General features: G+C 48.9%; 1 protein-coding gene across 1 annotated transcript in view; it reads left to right on the plus strand.

Moving 5' to 3' along the window:
• Positions 1–27,353, plus strand: part of MDGA2 (MAM domain containing glycosylphosphatidylinositol anchor 2) — a 209,427-nt gene that overhangs the window by 133,988 nt on the left and 48,086 nt on the right. Inside the window, exons 8-9 of the mRNA XM_050975522.1 lie at positions 6,372–6,665; positions 24,833–25,102. Of these exons, the coding sequence (XP_050831479.1) occupies positions 6,372–6,665; positions 24,833–25,102 (564 nt within the window). The remainder of the gene's footprint in view (positions 1–6,371; positions 6,666–24,832; positions 25,103–27,353) is intronic.

The following is a 27,353-nucleotide window of genomic DNA, read 5'->3' on the forward strand; positions in this document are numbered from 1 at the left end:
GTCACCAAAGCTTTTTTCCCTCTGAGTGTCACCAAAGTCTTTTGTTCTCCAGGTGTCACCAAAGCCTTTTGTCCTCTGTCACTAAAGCTTTTTGTTCTCCAGGTGTCACCAAAGCTTCTTGTCCTCTGTCACCAAAGCTTTTTGTCCTCTGTCACCAAAGCTTTTTGTTCTCCAGGTGTCACCAAAGCTTCTTGTCCTCTGTCACCAAAGCCTTTTGCTCTCCAAGTGTCACCAAAGCTTTTTTCCCTCTGAGTGCCACCAGTCTTTTGTTCTCCAGGTGTCACCAAAGCTTCTTGTCCTCTGTCACCAAAGCTTTTTGTTCTCCAGGTGTCACCAAAGCTTTTTTCCCTCTGAGTGTCACCAAAGCCTTTTGTTCTCCAGGTGTCACCAAAGCCTTTTGTCCTCTGTCACCAAAGCTTTTTGTTCTCCAGGTGTCACCAAAGCTTTTTGTCCTCTGTCACCAAAGCCTTTTGTTCTCCAGGTGTCACCAAAGCCTTTTGTCCTCTGTCACCAAAGCCTTTTGCTCTCTGTCACCAAAGCTTTTTTCCCTCTGTCACCAAAGTCTTTTGTTCTCCAGGTGTCACCAAAGCTTCTTGTCCTCTGTCACCAAAGCCTTTTGTTCTCCAGGTGTCACTTTCCCAAGTGTCACCAAAGCCTTTTATTCTCCCAGTGCCACCCTCCCTTGCAGGAAATTGCTGAGAGTGTGAATTTATTTTGAAGCCCCTCAGTGCAGCAACAAGGGAACATTTGTTGTTTCCAGTTAGGATCAGGAAAAACCATGGATTTGTCCTTTTCCAGCCCGGGCAGTGGACTGCAGGAATGAGGGAACATTTCTTGTTTCCACCTGGGATCTGGGAACCTTTTCCTTCTGCAAAGCAGGGCCAGAGCTGCCCTTTCCTTGGAGCAGCCCCTGGAGCTGCAGGAGGAAGAGGCTGAGCCCTCCAGGGCTGTCCCTGTGCCGCAGCAGCACCTGCTGGGATACAGCAGCTGGCACAGCTGGTGACAGCCCGGTGGCACCTGCCTGGCACCCCTCCCTGCCCACCCCACCGGCAGCAGCTTGGCTGGCACACCCTGGGCTCATCCCTGCTCCTTTCCCCATGGATCTGAGCCCCTGGAGCCACCTCTGCCTGCTCATCTTTGCACGAGTGGTGGAAAGAGAGGAAACGGCCCCAAGTTGTGCCAGGAAGATTTAGTGGGACATTGGGGAGAATTCCTGCCTGGAAGGGTTTAGTTGGACATCAGGGAGAATTCCTGCCTGGAAGGGTTTAGTTGGACATCAGGGAGAATTCCTGCTTGGGAAGGGTTTAGTTGGACATCAGGGAGAATTCCTGCCTGGAAGGGTTTAGTTGGACATCAGGGAGAATTCCTGCCTGGAAAGGGTTTAGTGGGACATTAGGGAGAATTCCTGCTTGGAAAGGGTTTAGTTGGACATCAGGGAGAATTCCTGCCTGGAAGGGTTTAGTTGGACATCGGGGAGAATTCCTGCCTGAAAGGGTTTAGTTGGACATCAGGGAGAATTCCTGCCTGGAAAGGGTTTAGTTGGATATCAGGGAGAATTCCTGCCTGGAAAGGGTTTAGTTGGACACTGGGGAGAATTCCTGCCTGGAAAGGGTTTAGTTGGATGTCAGGGAGAATTCCTGCCTGGAAAGGGTTTAGTTGGACATCAGGGAGAATTCCTGCTGGAAAGGGTTTAGTTGGATGTCAGGGAGAATTCCTGCCTGGAAAGGGTTTAGTTGGATTGTCAAGGGAGAATTCCTGCCTGGAAAGGGTTTAGTTGGATGTCAGGGAGAATTCCTGCCCTGAAAGGGTTTAGTTGGACATCAGGGAGAATTCCTGCCCTGAAAGGGTTTAGTTGGATGTCAGGGAGAATTCCTGCCCTGAAAGGGTTTAGTTGGACATCAGGGAGAATTCCTGCCTTGAAGAGGTTCTCCAGCTCTAGGCAGGGGTGGAGTCCCCCTCCCTAAGGGATTTAAAATCCCTCTGGATGTGGTACTTGGAGCAGGGGTGGCCATGGAACAGTTGGACTCAATGATCTCAGAGACTTTTCCAACCTGAACAATTCCACGATTCCCTGTTCCTAACCTTGCACATCCACACTCACCATTCCCTGCTCTGGGGTGTCCCGAAATCTTTGTGGGAAAAAAAAAAAAATCCAGTTTTTATTTTCTCTTCAATCCTTCTGAGGTGGATTTCTCATGGAGACAAATCCCACGTGCCCAGGCTGCCAAGTGTCACCCTTCCCCAAAAACAGACATTTATTTTTTCAGCCTGTTGCTAATTCCAGCTACATTTGCCGGTGGAACAGACAGCTCAGAGATAATTAAATACCTGTGAGGTTGTGAGAACAAATAGCTGGGCTGGAAAGGGGAAACCCTGCCAAAAACCCTCCTGTGCAAAGGTCTGGGGCTTTTCTGCCCCTAATTAGAGAGTGTAGAATGCCCCTAATTAGAGCAATTAGAGAGTCTGAATTTGGGGGAGGTGGAGCCATAAATGGGGTGGGGACAGAGAAATTCCTGGTGGGACCTCATTGCTTTGGTCACTGTTCCTCAAAAGTGACCCAGAGGTGCAGCCAGGCTTTGGATTGATGGCATTTCCCCTGGAATTCTTCATCCTAATGGATGGACTTGTCTCTCCTGTCCCCTCTGCTGCTTCCAGGAGCAGCAGGAATAAATCCTGGGAGCCACAACGAGCTCTCAGCTGCCTCGCAGTGACAGGCACTACAAAATTCCCTGGGAGACAAGGAGTCAGGGATTTGAGGGGATCTTTCCATCTGGGACACTGACAGAGCCTTTCTTATCAGCTGTCAGCACCCTGGTGGTGCTGCTCCTTATCTCAGCCAGGTGCAGCTTGTTTTGCTGTGCTGCTATCTCTGCTTCGTCAGGAAAAACTGGTGGGAAAAGAGGGGGAATGATTGCACTTGCACAGGGATTTTTGTCGTGGATCTGCTTCTTTCCCCCCTCCAAACGTGGACGTGTTTCTTGGTTTTTTTACCAAGTTTCCTGCCTTGTCCCAGCTGGAATGGCTGATTCCCAGGTTGGGATTGGATGGATCAGGCTGGGATTGGATGGCTCAGACTGGGATGGCATTCCCAGGCTGGGATTGCATTCCCAGGTTGGGATTGGATAACTCAGAGTGGGATTGGATAGCTCAGACTGGGATGGCATTCCCAGGTTGGGATTGGATGGCTCAGACTGGGATTGGATTCCTGAGCTGGGATTGGATAGCTCAGACTGGGATTGGATTCCCAAACTGGGATTGGATGGCTCAAACTGGGATGGCATTCCCAGGTTGGGACTGGATAATTCAGACTGGGATGGCATTCCCAGGTTGGGACTGGATAATTCAGACTGGGATTGGATTGCTCAGGCTGGGATGGCGTTCCCAGGCTGGGATTGGATGGCTCAGACTGGGATTGGATTGCTCAGGCTGGGATGGCATTCCCAGGCTGGGATTGGATGGCTCAGACTGGGATTGGATTGCTCAGGCTGGGATGGCATTCCCAGGCTGGGACTAGATGGCTCAGACTGGGATGGCATTCCCAGGCTGGGATTGGAGAGTTCGGATTGGGATTGCATTGCCAAGTTGGGATTGGATAACTCAGACTGGGATGGCATTCTCAGGTTGGGATTGGATTGCTCAGGCTGGGATGGCATTCCCGGGCTGGGATGGCATTCCCAGGCTGGGATTGGATGGCTCAGACTGGGATGGCATTCCCAGGCTGGGATGGCATTCCCAGGCTGGGATTAGATAATTTTTTGCTCACCCTTTGCTCTCACCCAGCCTGGAAATGCTGGGATCAGGAAGAGGCTGCCAGCACCTGCTGTCCAGGGATAGCTCCACAGGGACAATTCCCAGAGGGAGAATTCCCATCCTGGCCCCTGCTGGGGCTGCAGCAGAGCTGGGTGAGCTGGCCCAAGGCTTTTCCCTCGGGATGTTGGGATCACAGGGATCTCAGGATGTCAGGGATCTCATCCCAGTGACCCCTCAGCTCTGGAGGGCAGTGAATCCCTGAGCCAGGCAGGCTGGGATTCCCAGGGAAGCCTGAGGAGCCTCCAGCATCCATCCAGCTGGGAAAGGCCTGGATCCCAACAGTCCCAGCCAGGAGCAGATCCACTGCACAGGCTGGGAAAGGACAAATCCAGGATTTTTCCTGATCCACACAGGCCTCTGTCACATTTGCCTCTCAGCTGAGAAGCCACAATCCAGGTGAGCTGGAAAATCCAGGAGGAGGCTCCTGGCTGCAGGAGCCTGCAAACTGTATTTTCCTTCTTGGAAACACAGCTCACAGGCTTTATAAACTGAGCCTTTCTCTACAAACTGTATTTTCCTTCTTGGAACAGCACCTTTCTCCCACTTTGGTCCATGATTTCACAGTGCTCCAGCTCCCCCGGGAATTTTCCTGTGCTCAGAACCTGCTGTGGCACAAACACCACATAACTGAGAATTAATCATGTTTTATTCATATTGGGAATGTTTTATTAAGCAGTTGTCATTTCCTTCTTTTTAATTTTTCCTGATTTATTTTTAAATATAAAATCATTTTTCCTTCCCTGTGCAAAAAAGCTCTGCCCATGTCTGCCTGTCCCACCTGACAGGAGCGATTAAAGCCTTCAAAACAGCTGAAAGCAGCACTTTGGATCCTGTGAGAGCCCCAGATTCCAGCTCTGATTCCTACCAGACTTGTCAAGGCTGGAGACAGGAGCAGATCCCAGGGGAAAGCTGGAATTGCTTCTCACCGGGACTAGTTTGTTGTTTCTGTCCCTTGGGGGTTGAAAATGGCTCTGGAATGTTTTTCCTGCAGACAGGAGGGAGGTGCAGGCTGGGTTTTGTCAGCCCTGGCATTCCAGGAAAGGAGCTGAGGGAAGGACAGGCAGGAGAGGAAAAGCTCCTGGAGGGGCTGTGTTCCCACAGGGAATGTCTGTCCTTGCTGCAGGACAGGAGATCCTTGAGGAAAGATGAGTTTTCAGGAGGCACCAGAGGAAAAGGAGGGTGGGCAGTGCTTAAGTCAGGATTTTCCATCTCTCCACACAGCATTCCAAGAGTTTTCCAAGCAAGGCTGAACACCTCCCACTGTCCCAGGGTGTCCCAGTGTCCAGCCTGGCCTTGGGCACTGCCAGGGATCCAGGGGCAGCCACAGCTGCTCTGGCAATTCCAGCCCAGCCAGGAATTCCCAGTTCCCAATCTCCCATCCATCCCTGCCCTCTGGCACTGGGAGCCATTCCCTGGCTCCTGTCCCTCCATCCCTTGTCCCCAGTCCCTCTCCAGCTCTCCTGGAGCCCCTTCAGGCCCTGCCAGGGGCTCTGAGCTCTGCCTGGAGCCTTCTCCTCTCCAGGGGAATATTCCCAGCTCTCCCAGTCTGGCTCCAGAGGGACTCCAGCCCCGGAGCTGCTCCGTGGGTTCCTCTGGATTTGCTCCCACACATCCAAATCCTTGTCCCGTGTCCTTGGCCATCACCTGCTCACTGTGAGGTGCTCCTGCTCCATGGGGCTGCTGGGAATAATTCCAGTGTCCCTTTTGGAATTGTTAATGCCTGTCCCCATGGAATGAACAGCACTTGGGTGAACCCCCTGTGACAGATCCCAGCTGCATTTTGGGGTCAGGCCTCCAGTTCTGAGGTGATTTCTCAGTTGCCACAATCCTTCCTCATCCACAGCCACTTATGCACGGGCTGGATAAAAAAATCAGCAGCCAGGCTGCTCTAAAAAAACGGGATTTAGTGCAAATGATCCTTTAAAGGAAAGCAGAACTGGCAGTGGGAAAGGGAGTGATTGTCACCGACATGTTCTATGGAAAATCCTTTCCTTGGGATTTGTCCCTCCTGAGTTGCTGAGAGGCCTCAGGAACAAACTGCAGCCAAGGATTCTCTGCTGCTGTGGGTGCAGCAGGTGGGGCTGGGATTGGTCTCTGTGGTTGTTTCTCATCAATGGCCAATCCCAGCCCAGCTGCCCAGACTGGCTGGGGCACAGACAAACCTTTGTCATTCATTCCTTTTCTGTTCTTAGCTAAACCTTCTGATGGAATCCTTCCTTCTGTTCTTTTAGTGTAGTTTTAATATAATATAGATCATAAAATAATAAACCAGCCTTCTGAACGTGGAGTCAACTTTCTCATCTCTTCCCTCACCCTGGGACCCCTGTGAACGATGCATCGGGTGATGGTGGGAGGGCCCTGGGGAGCACTGGGAGGGCACGAGCGCCACAGCAGGGCTGGGAAATCTCCTCTGAGGCTCTCCAGGCCGCTGAGAAATCAATGTGGGAGCTTCCAAAGGGCACAGCCCAGCGCTGCTGTGGATAAATCCCCTTTCCATGGATGATCCTGGGCAGGAAATCCTGGTGCCTGATTTGCTGACCCCTCTCCTCTCCCCTTCCCAGTGCCCCCCAACCTGACGGTCCCTCAGGAGAAGTCCCCGCTGGTGACGCGGGAAGGGGACACCATCGAGCTGCAGTGCCAGGTGACAGGGAAGCCCAAACCCATCATCCTGTGGTCACGGGCTGACAAGGAGGTGGCCATGCCCGACGGGGCCCTGCAGACCGAGAGCTACGACGGGATCCTGCGGATCGTCAACGTTTCCCGGGAAATGAGCGGGACCTACCGGTGCCAGACCAGCCAGTACAACGGGTTTAACGTCAAGCCCAGAGAGGCCTTGGTGCAGCTCATCGTGCAGTGTGAGTAAAGCCTCTCTTCCCCTCGGTTTTCCCTTCGTTGCGCTGAGAAAAAGCTGATTTATTCCTCACCTAAACCGACAGCGGCAAGAGTCTTATGGCTGTTACATATTTGATGTGGGGTTGTTTGTCTCTGTAGCTCCCGGAATCCATGAATTCCATGTAAATGTGGAAGTAAAAAAATGACATAGGAGTCTCATTTCTGGAAAAAAAAACCAACAAAAAAACCTCACAAAACAAAAAAAACCCAACCGAGTGTGAGGCAATCATTATTTTCCCCACAGCTTTGAATTCCTTGACACACGAACAAGCAGATGAGAGGGGAGGACATATTTCTCTAAATGCTGAGCTGATCCTGAGCTCATTTGTTGCTGCTGTGTAAAACAAGGAGGGAAAAAGGAGGGCAAGAGCTGTTCCCTGGGAGCTGATCCGCATCCAGATCCAGCCTGCTCCGCTCTGCCAGCCAGCCTCGGGAATGGGGAGGGGAAAGAGAGGGAATCAGTTGGTTTTTATTTTGGAAACGTGTGGTGTTTGCTGTCCGAGCACGGAAAGCCTGGTTTGAGGTGGCTTCTGGGGAGTAACGGGGGGATAACGAGCCATTCCTTGGGCTGAGTGACTGCCCTGCCTCTGCTGCTCTGTCAGGACTTAATTTGGGTGTTTCATGAAGTGCAGCCCTCATTTATTCCGCTTTCAGATGCCCCAATCTTCTGTCACTTGGCTTTTTAGCAGCGCTCTGTGCTCAGCAGAAGTGACCTCCTTTGGGGCCTCCAGGGAAGAGCTGCTACTCACACGTCCTCAGTGCTGATAAGCTGCTGGTTTGCTTTTCCTGGCTCTGCTTTGTAACAGATCACGGATGCATTGATTACAGGGCTGGGATCTGCAGGACTTCCACCCCAGATTTTTCCTGCTGCTCCAGCTTTAAATCCCGAAGTCGAGGCTGAAGGGAGGATGGAATCCTCTCCCCTGTGGGTTTCTCTTGACTGTGGGGTCAGCATGCTCATCCCTTGGGAGTGAGGGGTCTGTGCCTCCTGTCCTTGGCTCAACCATTTTTTCCTGGAGCAGAGGAGGCTCAGGGGGCCCTTGTGGCTCTGCCCAGCTCCTGCCAGGAGGGGACAGCCGGGGGGGTCGGGCTGTGCTCCAGGGAACAGGGACAGGAGCAGAGGGAACGGCCTCAGGCTGGGCCAGGGCAGCTCAGGGTGGGCCCAGCAGGAATTTCCCCATGGAAAGGGGGCTCAGGCCTTGGCACTGCCCAGGGAGGGTTGCAGTGCCCATTCCTGCAGGTGTCACCTGGAGGTGGCACTGAGAGCTCTGGGCTGGGCACAAGGTGGGCACTGGGCACAGCTGGGACTCTGATCTTGGAGCTCTTTTCCAGCCTCAGCGATCCTGGGATTCTCTGAATCCAGGAATGAGAACCACCACAGAAACAGTGGAGGGTTGATCCTTCTAAATAAGGAGGGGGGAAGTCGCTTCTTTCCCCTTTTCCTGCCATGAATTTTCTGTGAAAAGTAGAAAATATTTTGTGGCTGAGGAATTCCAACATCTTCCAACTTCCTTGGGACCTGGGGCAGTTCCTGGTGGATCCCATGGGATGGCTCTGCTGACTCTCAGATTCTGGGGATGCATTGCTTGGGTCGCTGTTATTTTCCCACCTTTTCCTGCTGCCAAACCCCCTCTTTTTGGTGCCTTTTTATTCTGCTTGAGATGCAGAATTTTCCTAATTCTGAGAGAAGAGGCACAACCTGAAAATGCTTCCAAGAAGTAGGAGCTAAACAGGTATTTCCAGGCGCTTTTCCTTTCATCTCTCCGTGTTTAGAATTCTGCTCCCTTTGTTCACATCCTGGCAAGTGACAAATTGGAGATGAATGGAGAAAAATTATGGAAAGCTTTGATTATTTTTCCTGTGGGAGGAAAGTTTTTGTTCCCAACGACTTGAGCGGCGTTTCTGTACCGACGGTGGCATTTAACCAATCGTCATAAAAACCAGTTCCTTTCAGAATTTGGGAATGTTTATCCTAGATGCTTCCAGCAGAGATGAACGGGGAAAGATTTTTAATGGAACGCTTTCATTTAGAGAATAACTCATGGATTTCTCTGTGGATGTGCTGAGTGAGAATATTCCCATTCTTGGGAAGGTTCTCCTTGTGGCAGCAGGACCTGGTCTGACTAAAAGTGGTTAATTAATCTATTTTCAAGGAATTATGGAATATCCTGAGTGGGAAGGGACCGACAAGGATCACAAATCCAATCCCTGGCCCTGCACAGGCACCCCAGCAATCCCACCCTCTGCAGCCTTGGGAATGCGCTCATTCCCTGGGAATCTGTTCCACAGGGCAAATCCTTCTGTGGAATTCCTGCTCCAGGTCACTTCTGTTGGGTCAAGCTAAAGAAAAATAAAAAGTAAATTTAAATATAAAGGATTTTTTTTTAATTTGACCCCCTCATCTAATGAGTTCTTTGTTTTCCTCACCTCTCCTTTCTGCTGCCATCCCTTTATCCCATCTCAGTGATGTCAGGATCCCAGCCTGGGAGTTGTCCAGGAAAATTGTGGATTTTTGATCTTGGTCACAGTTTGTTCTTGAAATGTGGTTTAAGATTTGTTTTTTCTGTGTGTTTACCTTAAATCCTAAAACTTCTCCAGGAAAATAAAAATCCTGGAGTCACAGAATGGTTTGGGTTGGAAGGGAATTTCAAACCCAACCCATTCCAACCCCCTCCATGGGCCAGGACACCTCCCAGGCTGCTCTGAGATGAGATTTCCCATCATGGGTTAGATGGGATTTTGGGAATTGGGAATTCCTGGCTGGGCTGGGATGGCCAGAGCAGCTGTGGCTGCCCCTGGATCCCTGGCAGTGCCCAAGGCCAGGCTGGACACTGGGACACCCTGGGACAGTGGGAGGTGTCCCTGCCATGGCAGGGGTGGCACTGGATGATCTTCAAGGTCCCTTCCCACCCAATCCGCTCTGGGATTCTATTTTATGATCTTCCAGCTGCAATTGTGGATAAGGGAATTTTTAAGGAATAAATCAAACCCTGCTGGTGGCAGACAGGGCCCAATCCAGGGACAATTTTCCAGCCTCACTTTTCCAGCTGCAGGAGAGGGTGGGGACACAAAAGTGCCACCAGGTGCCACCTAAGGCAGCGTTTCCATCACGTCCCTTCCCAAGTGATCAGTGCAGTGAGGACGGGATTGTTTTCCCCAGCTCCCTTCTCCTTCTGCTCTCCCTAAAATCCCATTTACAGCACAAACCCCTTCCCAAACTCATCCATCTCCAAACCCTTGGAAAGCCTCCTAAAACGTCCAGGATAATTCATGGAAACCTGGCTGGCAGAGCTCTGGTGGCCACACTGGGATGCTCCAGAATTTCCTGTTCTGTTGGAGCTCAGCTTTATTTGTGTCGTTCTTCCTTGGTGATAAATTCCAAATGACCCTGGAAAAGGGGCTCATCCTGCAGGGATTAGATTGGGAATGGAACAGAGTTAATCAAGGAGAAAGATGAGGCTGAGGGATGATCTCAGGGGCTGAGGGGAGCAGCAGAAATGCGTTATTCCCATTTTCCATCAGCTGGAAAATCCAGCCCTGAGTCCTCTTTCCTTGATTTTCAATTTCTTTTTTCCAATGGGAAAAGGAATTTTTCTGCCTTGGAAAGGCAATTTGGCAGCTCAGGAATGTGCTGGGTCTGCTCCGGAAATATCTGCCTGATGAAATATTTATATGCAAATATTGTATTAATAATGAAATAAAAATTGTTGCGAGAGGAGGAAGCGTTCCCCATCCCAAATGGGACTGGGATGAACGAGCTAAAAACTCTTGGAATTTTAGGAAAGCCATTAGGAGAAGATGTTTGAACAGGTAGGGTGGCCAATCCCTGTGGGAATTTACCAACTTCATGGAATTGTCTTGTGAATGCGGATCAGGAGTGTGGTAAAACTCCCAAAGAGTGAAATCTTCCAGATTATAAAATTTTAATTATGAAAACTCATTAAAAAGGGATAACCAAGGAAGCTGAGAAATCAAGTGGGGCAAATATCTGGATTTTTAAACAAATCTCTTATAAATCTATGCTCAGGCAGGCTGGAATGATGAAGGAAAGCAGAATTTGCATTTAATATTAATATTATTTACATCTTTATTTCCCCCCCCTTATGACTGAAGATTTGAGTGGGAAAAGCTGATTAATATTCAGGACAAATATTACATAACCCAATCCGTTCCATTTATGGTGCATTTATCACTTTCTGAATGAATTCTTTCTCTGCAGATGAAAGTTGGGTTTAATTTGGGCTGGTTGTGGTGGGATTAAAAACAGCCTAAAAACAAGTTTAGAACAGGATCAATTTTTTAAATTCTGAGCCGTTTTTTCCCTTCTCTTCCAACGACGTCATGACCTTAACAACTTGAAAATATCGAAATAATGGTGCTCCCATTGCTTTGAAAATTTTGATTTGTTTTCCAAAGTGTTTTTTTTTTTCCACCCTGGTGGTTGAATCCCAGGAATTCCACATTCCTGCCCAAAAGGATTTTCCCAGGATATGGCAGAGGTTGATGCTGCTAAGCTGAGCTTAAATCTTGGACCTCCCTGTGGAGATATTTATTGCTAAATTTATTTTACATATAAATACAGAGAGATTGAGGCACTCCGGATGGATGATTCCCATGTCGTGGTTTTGAACCTATGGATCATTCCCTGCTCCTTAATTCCTAGTCCAGAAACTTCCCAGAAAACTGTAAAACAGCAAAATCTGTTCTTTAAGACCCTCATCTGATCGGGGCTGGTTTCAGAATAACCCAGAGGCAAGGATGGCTTTGGGTGTAATTTATCCACATGGAACAAATCAGGGAAAAAAACCAGGGAAATCACGGATGGCTGGACCAGGAGAGAGAAATCCCAGGAGTTTTCTGACATTTAGCAAGGTCAAGGGCAGCGTGAGTTTGGCGACCCAGGGAGGTGATGAATATGCAAACCCTGGTGCCGTGGAAAATTTAGATGAGAACCAGATAATTTGAATTTTTTTCGTATTTTTTTAATTAAAATTATTATCACAGACAGGCCTTCCTGTCAGAAATTCCAAAAAAAAAAAAAAAAAAACAAAAAAAACCAAAAAAAAAACCAGAGCACTCCAGAACCTGGATAAACAGAGATGTTATGAGGGAAGCACAATGGAATTATTTATATTGGGGTTGTTTTGGGAATTGGTCTTGGAGAGGATCCTGCACTGTCTGAGGGCAGGAGCAAGGAGTCTTCCGAACAAAAATGGTTTTGGAAGAGGAAAAAAACGAGTGGGAAGAGATGTAAACATTCCATATCCGTATTTAAAACAGGAAGGATCAGAGCTTTGGCTGCTCCAAACCCCATCCCACCTTGAACACTTCCAGGGACGGAGCAGCCACAGCCTCTTCTTCTATTCCCAATTAACAACAGGTTAAGAGGTTGGATTTGAAGGGAAAATGGGAATTCCAGCCCCACGGCTGGAAATTCCCATTTGAAGGGAAAATGGGAATTCCAGCCCCATGGCTGAGGCAAACCCATGAGATGATTCTCTAAACCTCGTGGAATTCTGGGATATCCATCCCCACAGTTATCATGGGAAGAAGGCAAGCAGCAGGAGGAGGGGGAATGCTGTGGTTGGAATATAAAGGAGTCACAAAAACCAAGGACAGCTCAACACCAGCCAGGGAAAGGTAAATTGGAATAATTAACTTGTCCGTGTAGTTAATTTTTAACAGCAGAAGGTGCTGAGTAAATAGAATTCCTTTGTTGTCCTGTGATACTGAGGAGATTAATTCCCATAATTACACAAAATATGGATTTCGACAGAACTCTGGTTGCAAAGTGCAGCATTAAAAATTAAGATTATTTGGACTGACACAGGACACAAACAGCTCTGTCCATGGATGCTGCTGGAATTCCTCCCAGCTGATTTTTTAGCTCCATAAATCCCTCTCCTGCTGTCTCACTTTCCAATATCCAACTTTGTACCTGTAATTGCCTCATAAAACAGAGTTTGGAAGGCAGTGCACAGATTTAAAGACAAGCTGCTGCTTTTCCCGTGCTCCCTCCCCGATCCTCTGGATTTTATTCCCAATTCCAGTGTTGTTATTCAGGCCTGTCTGCAGCTGTTAATGGGGAGGCTTGTAAATCATTTTGCCTGTGGAGCTGGGAACACTGTCAGCAGGAAGATTCCTTCCAGCAGGAATGAAATTAGAGCTCTTTGTGTCCCACAAAGTCGGGTTTTCCAGGGGAGATGGGCCAGAGGATGTTGGATTCAGTATTCAGTATCCAGGAGGTCCTGGATGCAGGGAATGCTGGGAGGGTCGGTGGGAATGATGATTTTTTGGAGAGATTTCCTTTGGGTTCCACCAGGCTTTGAGGAACCACCTCAGGAGTGAAATCTCTGAAGGCAAGAGGAGTCTTGAGGGGAATCTTTGAGGTTGGAAAATCCCTTTGGGATCATCAAATCCAACTGTTCCCAGCACTGCCAAGGCCACCACTGACCCCTGTCCCCAAGAGCCAGAGGTCACAGAATTCCCTCCAACCCTCCCTGGGCAGTGCCAAGGCCTGAGCCCCCTTTCCATGGGGAAATTCCTGCTGGGCCCACCCTGAGCTGCCCTGGCCCAGCCTGAGGCCATTCCCTCTGCTCCTGTCCCTGTTCCCTGGAGCACAGCCCGACCCCCCCGGCTGTCCCCTCCTGGCAGGAGCTGGGCAGAGCCACAAGGGCCCCCTGAGCCTCCTCTGCTCCAGGCTGAGCCCCTGCCCAGCTCCTCAGGGATTCTCCAGCCCCTGCCCAGCTCCTCAGGAATTCTCCAGCCCCTTCCCAGCTCCTCAGGAATTCTCCAGCCCCTTCCCAGCTCCTCAGGAATTCTCCAGCCCCTTCCCAGCTCCCTCAGGAATTCTCCAGCCCCTTCCCAGCTCCCTCAGGAATTCTCCAGCCCCTTCCCAGCTCCCTCAGGAATTCTCCAGCCCCTTCCCAGCTCCTCAGGAATTCTCCAGCCCCTTCCCAGCTCCCTCAGGAATTCTCCAGCCCCTTCCCAGCTCCCTCAGGAATTCTCCAGCCCCTTCCCAGCTCCCTCAGGACTTCTCCAGCCCCTTCCCAGCTCCTTCAGGAATTCTCCAGCCCCTTCCCAGCTCCATTCCCTCCCCTGGACATGCTCCAGCCCCTCCAGGTCTTCCCACAATCCCCCCCAGGCCTGGAGATGCCCCAGCACAGGGGGGATGAAGCAGATGAAGGTTCTGATTTTGTGTCCTCGGTTTGGTAGGACATGGATCTCCCCCTGGGTGTTTTCCAGCTCCTCCACCTGCCTGGGGGAGCTTCCATGGAGCATCATTCCCTTGGGAATCACTCCAGCCATTTTCCATCACCCATGGAATTGCTGGTGTCCCCACAACTCCTCTCTGTGGACACTCATCTCCCTGGGAGGGGCTCCTCAGGCTGGTGGCTCCATGAGCAGCTTCCCTGCTGGAAATTCCTGACAGGAAATTCCTTGTAACAGGATTCCTTGGATTTCTCACACTTTCCTTGCATTCAGGAGATCTCCACAGAACAAAGGGAACTTTCATCCCTTCCATTTGCTATTGGTTTGGCAAACAAAAGCAGGGACATTCTAATTTAGAGGAATTGTTATCTCCAGGTAGTTCTGAGCCTGGATAATAAATCCAAACCATTTAAAATTGATACATATCCCTGACAATTGATCCACAGTCCTCACAATTGATCCACAGCCCTCACAATTGATACAAATTCCTCATTTTCCAGGCTCCATTGCAGTTCCAGTGCCCATTAATAGACATTTTTATCATAAAGCCACTTTTCTGCCTGCTCTCATTGACTCTCTCCCTCCAGATGGGGCAGTTTATTTGGATTTATTTGATCATTCCCGATGGATTATTGGCACATTTTATTCTCTCTCAAGCAACAGACTGATCCTATCCTCATTTTCTAATCTGTGGCAGGGCTGGCTTGCAGAGAGGGACAGAGACACAAAGAAATCCCATTCCTGGGTGGGAATTCCCATTCCTGGTTAGTCCCAGACTTGGGACTGATTTTTCCAGCAAATTTTTCTTTTTAGGAAGGTCCTGGCTTGCAGTGGAGAGGCTGCAGGTTCACACCCTGCTGTAATTTGTTTTATCAGGATAATTGTGATGTGTCTGGGCAATGTAAAATCATTCCAAGAAGTTTCATGGAGCTTGGAAATTTCTGGAATGATCCATTGGATGTTGGGTTTGGTACCTTCAGGACATTGGGAGCCACGAAGGAGAAGCAGCAGCATCTCTACATCAACTCCATTGAAATAATCTTGGAATCTTGGAATATCCTGAGCTGGAAGGGATCCCAAGGATCCTCCAGTGCAGCTCCTGGTGCTGCCCAGACACCCCAACAATCCCCCCCTGTCCCTCAGAGCTCCTGGAGCTCTGGCAGCCTCAGGAATGAGCCCATTCCCTGAGGATCCCATTCCTGCTGGGTTTTGTTGCCCTTTGCAAACTGAAATCCCTGGCTTGGAACCTGGAAGACCAAATGTGAGCCCATGGAATGGCTGAGGTTGGAAAGGTCATCGAGCCCAGCAGGATACCCAGCACTGCCAAGGCTTCCACATCTCTGCTGGAATTGGAAAATCCCAAAATCCCAGGATTGTTTGGGTCAGGAGGGACCTTAAAGCTCCCCCAGTTCCATCCCTGCCATGGGCACGGTGGTTGTCGACCTTCAGGGCTCTCCAAATTCATGGATCCACCTCAAGGCCAGGCTGGATGAGGCTTGGAGCCACCCAGCTCCCTGCTCCAGGAATAAATCTTGGATCCTAGTCGATTTCTGTCCCGTGGGCTTGGGCTGATAGGGAAAGGAATCCCAGAATCCCAGAAGGGTTTGGTGGGAAGGGACCTTCAACCCAGCCAGTTCCAGCCCTGTCAGGGCAGGGACACCTTCCACTGTCCCAGAGGATTGAGGATGCTGGGAAAGCCAGGAAAACAGGGAACTCGGGGTGTTCCAGGATATTCCTCATGGCAACCCCACTGACTGTGCAGAGCTCCCAAATACATCCAAGGTGAGCCCTGGTGGAGCCTGGGGAGGAAATGGAAAGAGAGAAAAAGATATTCTTTCAATAACCTTGGAAATTCAATTTTGGAGATAAAACAGGGCTTGATAAAATTGGTTGAGGGGGAAGATGAACTCCAGCAGGAGAGGAAACAGCTGGAAGAAGGAGAGGAGCAATATCTGCTCTTACTGGAAACAAAAAGGCAATTCCTTGTAAAACATTGGGGGGAAAAGCAGACTTTGAAGCAATAATACAGAATTTTAGAGACTCCTGTGGGAGGAGGAAAACAAGGAAATGTTGGAGTTTATTCCGTTCAGCATGAAATTGTTGGACACAGAAGACAAATCCCTCTGCCCTGAGAGCAGCCCCATAGGCAGAGGGGATGCCCCTTATTTAGGCATTTGTTTGTTTAGTTGTGAGGGATTTTATTTAGTGTGAGTAAAACCTAAATGCAAATCCAGGCTCAAAGATGATGAGCAAGGCCTGATTCCTTGGAATCTTCCAAATGGAATTCAACCACTCCCAGCAGTCAGGACCAGGAAAATCCAAATGAACTCAGACCCTGAATTTCTCTGAGGTTTTTGACATCAGATGCACTCAGGGCAGTTTCATTTCAGAGCCAGGCTCTGCTTTAAGGCTGGACATCTGAAATGGGGAATATCATGGGGTGGTTTGATTTCAGGAGTTGTAATTCCTTCTTTCCCTGTGGCCAGGCACAGGAATGAACTTTGGGACAGTTTGGGGTTGGTTGAAAGGACTTTAAACCCCACCCAGTGCCAGCCCTGCCATGGCAGGGACACCTCCCAGTGTCCCAGGGTGTCCCAGTGTCCAACCTGGCCTTGGGCACTGCCAGGGATCCAGGGGCAGCCCCAGCTGCTCTGGCAATTCCAGCCCAGCCAGGAATTCCCAGTTCCCAATCTCCCATCCATCCCTGCCCTCTGGCACTGGGAGCCATTCCCTGGCTCCTGTCCCTCCATCCCTTGTCCCCAGTCCCTCTCCAGCTCTCCTGGAGCCCCTTCAGGCCCTGCCAGGGGCTCTGAGCTCTGCCTGGAGCCTTCTCCTCTCCAGGGGAACATTCCCAGCTCTCCCAGCCTGGCTCCAGAGGAAAGGTTTTATCCCACCACTGTTTCAGTCTCATTTTGTGCCCTCACCAATGCTCAATTTCAACGTTCCTTCCTTTAGAATCCCTTGATTTCAAATGCTGGCAGTGAGGAAGGGAAGGAAGCAGGGTTTGTATTCCCAGCCTGGTCATTCTGCCTCACCTGGGGGCTCCTTGTCCTGCTTGTCCTTCTCAGGAGACACCAGGAATGATCAGGGAGGAACTCAGGGCTGAGAATTTGCTCCAATAAATTCCCCTTTTGCCCCTGTCCTGCTGCTCTGAGCTGTTCTCTTCTGGCCCTAACTTTTCTTTTTTTCCTTATTTTCTTTAAACTTTCCCCAAGCTTTTTTTTTTAATTTTGGAACCTGAGGACAATTTGCCCTCTGGCTCTGAGCTGAGTCCCTCTCATTTCCCACGGATCCCAGGCTGAGCCATCCCCAGGGTTTCTGTCCCTGACCCCAAACTTTCAAGCCCTGACCTTGGCTGCTTAAAAATAGGGGCAGTTCAATGAATTCCAGTTTCTGAGGTTTGCTCCCAGTCCCAGGTTCTGAAGGAGATGAAAGCCTCACCCTGCCCAAAGGTAAATGCATAATTTAACCTAAAGCCACGACTTCTGCACACAAAGCAGGCCCCAAATCTCACCAGGACAGAGAAAGAAAGAAATCTGGGGGGTTTGTTGGTAATTCTCTGCTCTGATCACCAAAAGCAAACCCCATTTGGGTCCGAAGTGACCTTGTCCGCAGGAGAAATAAAATCCAGAGGTGAGAACTGATCTCTGTTTCAAGGCAAATAAAATTTGTTGCAAGCACTGTCCAGGAGAGCAGTAAAAATGGGATTTTGGTGCTGTTTGAAATCCGTACATTTGTTTTATGTGCACATTCCTGTGTTTTCTGCTCTCCTCACAACATCTCTTTGCCTCCCCTGCCCGAGTTAAAAACGTTTTTTATTTCAAGCCATCATGCTGAGATCTCCCCCAGGGGTTTCCAGTTCCTCTGCTCCTCTCCCTGCCTGGTTTTCCATGTTCATCCCTGGTTTATTTGACACTGGAGGCTGGAACCTCCTTTTCCATCACTTTTTGGGGGTGTGGGCGTGGTTGGGACGTGGTGGCCCCAGCTCTGGGGGTGAAGGTCACCTGGGCTGGCTGAGCTCTGCTGGAGGTGGGTGGCACTGGTGGCATCTCCAGGAGGGTGCAGCCAGCTGGGATCAGGCTCCTATCCCAGGAAACCAGGGACAGGATGAGTGGGAGGCAGGGACACCTCCCAGTGTCCCAGGGTGTCCCAGTGTCCAGCCTGGCCTTGGGCACTGCCAGGGATCCAGGGGCAGCCCCAGCTGCTCTGGCAATTCCAGCCCAGCCAGGAATTCCCAGTTCCCAATCTCCCATCCATCCCTGCCCTCTGGCACTGGGAGCCATTCCCTGGCTCCTGTCCCTCTGTCCTTGTCCCCAGCCCCTCTCCAGCTCTCCTGGAGCCCCTTCAGGCCCTGGGAGGATTCCCTGGATTCCTCCCTTCTCCAGGTGAGCACCCCCAGCATTCCTAAGTTTGCTCCATGATTTTTTAGCTGGAAAATGCTTTAGAATGATTGGAGAGGGTTTTATTCCCAGGTCACCAGCGGGTCCCTGCTCCTCCAGAGACATTCCTTAATCCTGGATGTGGAAGAGACAAATTTGGGATCCAGGACCTGCCCCTAGAGAGGGACCCTGAACCCAGAGCTCAGCCAGGGCTCCCTCGTGAGCTCTGCAGCATTGAAATGTTGTTCCCTGCTGTTCTTTGATTTATATTCCAGCCAGGACGATTTCAATTCCATAAAATCCAAGGAACAGCAGCAGCAGAGCCCATAAAGGACGCTCAGAAGAGCAGACACCTTTAAAAACCCATGGATTATTCCCATTTCATGGTTTTTTAAGGAAGCTCCTCATTATTCACCCATCCCCTTCTGGCCCCAGCTGGACAAATCAAGATTTGCAGATATGGAGGGACACGAATGGTGCAGCTTTGCCCCAGAGGTTTTATTTTATCTGTTTGTTTTTACTCGGCTGAATATTTATCACTTGCAAACGTTGCACGTGCTCCAGCACAAATATTGAAGCTCAGGAAGCTGGGAGTTGCTGGGTGGGGCTGGATCTGGATTTCCAGAGGATTTAATGCCCTGTCAAGGAGCCAAACCAGGACAGAGGCACCAGCCTGGAAAATCCCAGCAAATTCTGCAGACAGGGGAGACAACTCAAAGCACAAAATCCAAGTTAGCAAATTCCTGAGAGTGGGCACTGGGAATTTCCAGTGTAAATCCTTCTGCAAAGCAGGCAAGGACACAGGATGCAAAAGAAAATTAAATTAATAATAATTTTACACTGAAAGTTTCCATCAAAATCTCTCTTACTTAAAATTAGGACCTTGCCAAGGATCAGATGAAAAAATTAGGAGTCCATGATGAGAATCTTTGGAGTTCTGACAAGGACAGAGGGACAGGAGCCAGGGAATGGCTCCCAGTGCCAGAGGGCAGGGATGGATGGGAGATTGGGAACTGGGAATTCCTGGCTGGGCTGGAATTGCCAGAGCAGCTGGGGCTGCCCCTGGATCTCTGGCAGTGCCCAAGGCCAGGCTGGACACTGGGACACCCTGGGAGAGTGGGAGGTGTCCCTGCCATGGGATGGGATGAGCTTTAAGGTCCTTTCCATCCCAGACCATTCCAGGATTCCATAAACCAGGGATTTTCCTCACTGTACCATGGATATATCTGTGCAGGGCAGGGGTTGGATTGCACAATTCCAGGATGGATTGCACACTGATTTTGATTTACTCCCAAATGTGCAAATGGCTTTTCTCTATTTCTGGCCATGGTGGTTTCCTTTCCCTGGAATAAATCCATAATCCAAGGTGTGATACCCCTGTTCCAAGCTTTGGATGGAAAAGTGTTGCTGTCATTTCACAGGGATCCCAATCCCTGAAGCTTCCCAAAGCTCCTAAATCCCATCTTGTCTGGGCTTCTCCTTGTCTCCATTCAGGCACCTCCAGACCCACCTCAGGAGTTAAAAATCCTGGAAATATGGCTGCAGTGGAGAGTCTGGGAACAGATGGGTTTGGAAGTGCTGGGTAACATTCCGTGGTGTGGATCCAGCAGTGGCCACAAACCCAATGGAAAGTGAGCAGGGGCAGCACTTTTATTGTTATTTATTTATTATTCCCCTTGCTGGAGCTGGGAGAGGAAAACTCGGTATTTGTTTAGCTTAAAATGCAAATGGGAGAGGCCAAACCAGCAGGTGAAGCCTCTGCTCGGGGCATCAGGGTGGAAATAAATTCCTGGAATTCTCTCCTTAACAAATCCCACCACAAAAACCAGGATTTGACCCTCACTGTGAGGAGCAGCTGTGTGCTTCAAACCAAGCAAGCTCCTTTCTCAGGATAGCTCCAGAACTTTCCTTTTTCTGTTTCCTAATCCTTAAAACATGAACGTACTCCGGCTAAAAAACTTCATTAAACATTAATAGGGAGCCTGATTTAACTCCAGCCCCCGTTTGCTTCCCAAAGATAATTGTGGGAGAGAATGAACCGTGCTCCCTTGGCAGCTTTGCTGGAGATTTTTCCAAAACTAATAGTGGAATTATGAAAGGAATAAGGAGGGGAAAAGTAAATTAAATCAAATTGCCAAAGCCTTGGGGAAGAGCTGATGAAAATGAGTTCAACGCAGAGAAGTTACAAACAACTCCAGTTTTTCTCCTGCATCTGGGAAGTCACAATCCTATAAAAACAATGGGAAAAAAATGATGGAAAATGAGCTGTTAACTCTGGTTGGGGCTTTTATCAGCCCTTCCCTTTCCCATTAAAGTTATTACCTGCAAAAGTGGGATTGGGGAATGAGCAGCCCGAGTTAATTTTCTCTTCCTGTCACTGGGGATCATCAGCCCCTGGATAAATGGGAATTGTGGGGTTTAAAGACTTTTTTGACCTTAAAGGCAGGGGAAAGTTTCATTTAAAAGCTGTTTATAAGGCTAAAGTAGCTTGGTAAGTAAATAAAGCAGGGGGAGAAGAGAGAAGGGCCTGAATACAAATTCCCGTTAAAATCGTTAAAGTGAGGAGCCAGGGGAGGGGAAATCATTCCCTGGGTTTGGAGCATTCCCTGGAAGCAGCAAGGAAAACAAAGGAGGGAATGTTATTCCAAACCAGAGATGAGTTTTGGATGTTCAAACATTCCAAGGATTTATGAGCAAGGGCAGAAAATGACAGGAAAATCATCCATGAAAGGATTTTTAACACCTCAAACACAGAGATTCAGGAATATTCCTGTCCCAAAATTCCAGTGCTCATCCTCAGGGATTTAGGATCAGGAAGATCTCCAGCAAAGGATGCTTGAGCATCTTTTCTGTTCTTATTTTAAATGTTCTTCTGTGCCTGGCTCCAAATTTAGGGAGAATTTTCCCAGGATTTTAAGGTGTATTTTGGTGTGGCTGGAAGGGCTGGAGAGGTGATGGATATGGAATTGGGAAAAAAAAAATAGAGAATTTCCAATTAAAACTCAAATATTTATTTCAGATAAAATTGGCTCTGTTATAAAGATCAAATTATACCAGGAACAGCAGCCGGTGCCTTGTTGTGACCATGATCCATAAAAATATGGAGAGTTCGTGAAATCCTGGAATGCTTTAGACTGGGAAAGCCCTCTGAGATCAAATCCAACCATTCCCAGAACTTCCAAGGCCACCACTGATCATGTCCCCAAGTGCCACCTCCACAGGGCCGTAAATCCCTGCCAGGATGGGGACTCCACTGCCCTTTTCCAATATTTTCCAGCTTTTCCATGGAGAACTTTCCCCTTGGACAACTTTTGGGAAAATGCCTGGAAAATAGTAAATATTAGTAAATTTTATTAATAATTCTTTTGATATCCATTATACACAAGGATCTACGGATTTTTTGGGAAGTAGAAATAATTTAAGACAGGGTGGGGAGAGGAAAACGGGAGATTTGGGAGAGGCAGCTGCACAGATCTCCCTGAGAAAACAGTGGAGAGCTGGAATATTTTCTTTCCCAAGGATAATTCCTCAGGAATTTAACATTTCCCTGCAAAGCTGCTGCCTTGGGAAACTTGGGGAAGCAGGAACATTTAAATGTTTTACATAAAACACCTTCTAAGGATACAAAACCTCCCTGTTCCACCCTGGAACGGGAGGATTTCAGGAATTCTTCCCTCTCAGGGGTTAAAAAATGAGCTGAGTTCTTTAGAGAGCCAGAATTCCCAGGTTTTCATCCCTTTGGGAACACATTTTCCTGGCTCTGAGGAGCTGTGCTGACATGAGCTGAGCACAAACCATTGCTCAGCCAGGTTCTCCCTATTTTCCAGCCATGGTGAAGTTTTCCAAAGGAAGTGGCAGCAGGAAGTTGGCTCCGTGCACACTCTGGGTGTTGGTTATGTTTTATTTATTCGGTGTTTTGCTGGAATCAGAATTCTGGGGGAATTTTGAAGCTGTGAATGTGAATTATTTAAAATCAGTTTTATTTGAGTTAGGGCAGAACTGGCTGTGCTGGGTGTGGGGAGCTGGGACAGCAAAACCTCCACAGGAATGAGAAAAGAGATCCAGAGGTGGCAATTTTTGGTGAAGCCAGACAGCAGCTCCTGGGGTGGGGAGTTCATGGAATCATGGAATATCAGGCCATGAGATTCCAGCCCGGCTCCCAGCCCTGCAGAGACACCCCAAAAATCCCAGCCTGTGCATCCCTGGTGTCCAAACATTCCCAGAGCTCTGGCAGCCTCAGGAATGCCCCCACACCTCAGGTCCCCGTTGAGCACAGATTTATTATTCCCCTGATTTATTTTTTTTTATTATTCCACATTTATTATTCTGAGTCACCAGCCCAGCTCTGTGCCCAGGGTGTTGCCACCTCTTTATCCAGAGAAAGTCCCAGAATTCCAGGCTGGTTTGGGATGGAAGAGACCTCGCAGGCCACCTCCTCCACCCCTGCTTTGGGCTGGGACACCTTCCATGGGTTGTTCCAAGCGCTGTCCCAGTTAAGACAAGCTGACTGGTTTTATTCAGTGTCGTTCCAAGGGATCTCCTAACAAGACCTTGGGACAGTCTTGTCTCCTAAGCCAGGCCCTAAACACCAGCCTGGGTTGATCCACTCTCCTGGGATGGGTCCTAAACCAGAACCTGGGTTTAACGTGTTCAGTTTTAGGATGTGCAAAGAAGAACCCAGCCAGCCTTCTGCAACAGGAGTGGACCGGGTTAGTCCTGTCTCCTAGGACTGGTCCTAAATTAGAGCCCGGGTTAGTCTTGAATCCTAGGATGGGTCCTAAAGAAGAACCTGGGTTGGTCCTGTCTTTAGGACTGGTCCTAAAGAACAACCTGGGTTAGTTCTGTCTCCTATGATGGGTCTCCAACAAGAACCTGGATTGCTCTTTATTCCTAGGACAGGTCCTAAAGAAGAACCTGGGTTAGTCTTGTCTCTTAGGACAGGTCTCAAATAAGAACCTGGGTTAGTCTTGTCTCAGGACAGGTCTCAAACAAGAACCTGGGTTAGTCTTGACTCCTATGACGGGTCCTAAACCAGAACCTGGGTTAGTTTGGATGCCTAGGATGGTTCCTAACCTGAGTTAGTCCTGTCTCTAGGAGAGGTCCTAAACAAGAACCTGGATCAATCCTATCTCTAAGAAAGGTCCTAAACAAGAACCTGAATCAATCCCATCTCTAGGAAAGGTCCTAAACAAGAACCTGGATCAATCCCATCTCTAGGAAAGGTCCTAAACAAGAACCTGGATCAATCCTCTCTAGGACAGGTCCCACACACGAACCTCGGTTAATCCTGTCTCTAGGGCAGGTTCCACACTAGAACCCGGATCAATCCTGTCTCTAGGCCTGGCTTTCCCCCTCTAACACCCTTCTGCCCCGGCTGTGTCTCTGCAGACCTAGGAGAGGTCCTAAACAAGAACCTGGATCAGTCTTGTCTCTAGGAGAGGTTCTAAACAAGAACTGGATCAATCCTGTCCCTAGGAGAGTTCCTAAACAAGAACCTGGATCAATTCTGTCTCTAGGACAGGTCCTAAAGAGAAACGTCAGTTAATCCTGTCCCTAGGCCTGACTTTCCCCCTCTAACACCCTGCTGCCCTGGCTGTGTCTCCGCAGACCTAGGAGAGATCCTGAACAAGAACCTGGATCAATCCTGTCTCTAGGAGAGGTCCTAAACAAGAACCTGGGTTAGTCTTGTCTTAGGACAGGTCCTAAACAAGAACCTGGCTTAGTCTTGTTCTTAGGACAGGTCCTAAACAAGAACCTGGGTTAGTCTTGTTCTTAGGACAGGTCCTAAACAAGAACCTTGGTTAATCCTGTCTCTAGGGGAGGTCCCACACAAGAACCTGGATCAATCCTGTCTCTTGGACAGGTCCTAAACAAGAACCTGGATTAATCCTGCTTCTGGGAGAGGTCCTAAACAAGAAGCTGGGTTAGTTTATATACCTAGGATGGTTGCTAACCTGGGTTAGTCCTGTCTCTAGGAGAGGTCCTAAACAAGAATCTGGGTTAGTCCTGTCTCTAGGAGAGGCCCCACACACGAACGTTGGTTAGTCCTGTCTCTAGGACAGGTCCTAAACAAGAACCTTGGTTAATCCTGTCTCTAGGACAGGCCCCACACACGAACCTTGGTTAATCCTGTCTCTGGGAGAGGTCCTAAACAAGAACCTGGGTTAGTTTATATACCTGGGATGGTTGCTAACCTGGGTTAGTCCTGTCTCTGGGAGAGGTCCTAAACAAGAACCTGGGTTAGTTTATATACCTGGGATGGTTGCTAACCTGGGTTAGTCCTGTCTCTAGGAGAGGCCCCACACACGAACCTTGGTTAATCCTGTCTCTTGGACAGATCCTAAACAAGAACCTGGATCAATCCTGTCTCTGGGAGAGGTCCTAAACAAGAACCTGGTTAGTTTATATACCTGGGGTGGTTGCTAACCTGGGTTAGTCCTGTCTCTAGGAGAGGTCCTAAACAAGAAGCTGGATCAATCCTGCCCCTGGGCCTGGCTCCCCGCTCTAACCCCCCTCTAACCCCGGCTGTGTCTCCGCAGACCCCCCGGCGGTGGAGCCGGCGTTCCTGGAGCTGCGGCAGGGCCAGGGCCGCGCGGTCACCATGAGCTGCCGCGTGCTGCGCGCCTACCCCACGCGGGTGCTGAGCTACGAGTGGCGCCTGGGCGGGCGCCTGCTGCGCTCGGGGCACTTCGACCTGCAGGACTCCACCGAGTTCACCGTCAGCAGCCTCTCCCGCGACTCCTACGGCCTCTACAACTGCAACATCATCAACGAGGCGGGCGCCGGCCGCTGCAGCTTCCTCGTCACAGGTGGGAGGCCTGGAGTGGGAATGAACCCGCTCCTTCATTTGGGTTTTTAATGGTTTTTGAAGGTGTTTTAGGCAGTTTGTTTGGGTTTTCCCAGGGGGTGGGAGTTTTCCTTCAAAGTTGTGTTGGTGGAGTGTTTGGGTTTTGTGGGGTGAGGTTTGATTGAGCTCAAGCAACAAAAGGAAGATTCCAAAATTTTGCGTTTGGAATCTGTCACTATAGGAATTTTGAGTTTGGAATCTGTCACTATAGGAATTTTGCGTTTGGAATCTGTCACTACAGGAATTTTGAGATTGGAATCTGAAGGTTTTTCTCAAAACTGCGTTCATGAAGTGTTCATGGAGTGTTTGGGTTTTGTGGGGTGAGGTTTGATTGAGCTCAAGCAACAAAAGGAAGATTCCAAAATTTTGCGTTTGGAATCTGTCACTATAGGAATTTTGAGTTTGGAATATGTTACTACAGGAATCTGGAATCTGTCACTTAAAGAAATTTTGAGTCTGGAATCTGTCACTATAGGAATTTTGACTCTGGAATCTGAAGGTTTTTCTCAAAACTGTGTTCATGGAGTGTTTGGGTTTTGTGGGGTGAGGCTTGGTAGAGCTCAAGCAACAAAAGGAAGATTCCGAAATTTTGCATTTGGAATCTGTCACTGTAGGAATTTTGAATTTGGAGTCTGTCACTATAGGAATCTGGAATCTGTCACTATAGGAATTTCAAGTATGGAATTTGAAGGTTTTTCTCAAAACTGCGTTCATGAAGTGTTCATGGAGTGTTTGAGTTTTGTGGGGTGAAGCTTGGTAGAGCTCAAGCAACGAAAGGAAGATTCCAAAATTCTGAGTGTGGAATCTGTCACTGTAGGAACCTGGAATCTGTCACTATAGGAATTTTGGGATTAGAATCTGAAGGTTTTTCTCAAAACTGTGTTCATGGAGTGTTTGGGTTTTGTGGGGTGCGGCTTGGTAGAGCTCAAGCAACAACAGGAAGATTCCGAAATTTTGCATTTGGAATCTGTCACTGTAGGAACCTGGAATCTGTCACTGTAGGAATCTAGAATCTGTCACTGTAGGAATTCTGAGTTCGGAGTCTGTCACTATGGGAATCTGGAATCTGTCACTTAAAGAAATTTTGTGTTTGGAATCTGTCACTACCTGTCACTACAGGACACAAAATAACACAAGGTGCGCACGCCGCTGTTTTCGAGGTAAAAAAGGGAAGTTTATTTTCTGACTCCAACATTTATCGAGTTCTAAAAGTGACAGTGGCTTGGAGGGTGACAGTGCCACCTCTTTAGTGACACTGGACAAACCGACAGCCCATCAAATTTTTCTTCTTCTCTAAAGAATGCAAATCAATAAGTTATTTACAGAAAGTGTGTGAGAAATTTGCTACAAGAGGACACAGCCTCCACTACTGCAGTGAAGGGACAGGTTGGGTATCAGGGAGAAATGTTTCACCCAAAGAATAACAAAGTTCTGGAATGCTCTTCCCAGGGAGGAGGTGGAATCCCCATCTCTGGATGTGTTTAAAGAAGCCTGGCCATGGCACTGGGTGCTGTGGGCTGGGTGAGGTGTTGGGGCACAGGTTGGGCTGGATGATCCCAGAGGTCTCTGCCAACCTCATCGTTCTGTGACTCTGTGAGTGTAAACATCAGGCTTGGAAAATCTGAAAAGATCAGGGCAGCAGGAATCTCCGGGTTGGGAGCAGCAGGGAGATAAATGGACGTGATGGGAATGGCATCCCCTTGGCAGGAATTTCTCACAGCACAAACGTGGTGGGAACACAGCGAACCCCACAGTTCTGGAAGGTTCTGCTCCTTCCAAATGGGATCCAAACTTTGGCTGACACCGTTCAGAGCCTGCTTGGAGGGGTTTTCACAGCCACCAACTTCTCCAAATCTTGGGATTTCTATCCCAAACGCGGCTCTGAAGGAAACCAGAAAAATGGTTTGGCCTCAAACGAGTAAATTTGGTTCAAACTATTCATCAGGATTTGGATCCCAGACTGTGGAAATTTATTCCAAGGCAATTATTTTGCTAGGATTGGGGCAGTTGGGGTGGTTTTAGCAAACCACAAAACTGAAAATGAGTCCTAAAATGATTTTATGATGCTTCCCATTTCCCACCCCTCCCTGTGCTCATCTGGGGTCCATCCCATCCTGCTAATTCATGGTGGATTAAGGATGCTGGAAGTAACTCTTTGACTTTTCTTAGCCTTTTAAAGTTAAAAATGACTTTATTTAGCTAATAAATTCTTT

This window comes from Serinus canaria, chromosome 5 (genome assembly GCF_022539315.1).
Source record: "Serinus canaria isolate serCan28SL12 chromosome 5, serCan2020, whole genome shotgun sequence".
NCBI classification, from domain to species: domain Eukaryota; kingdom Metazoa; phylum Chordata; class Aves; order Passeriformes; family Fringillidae; genus Serinus; species Serinus canaria.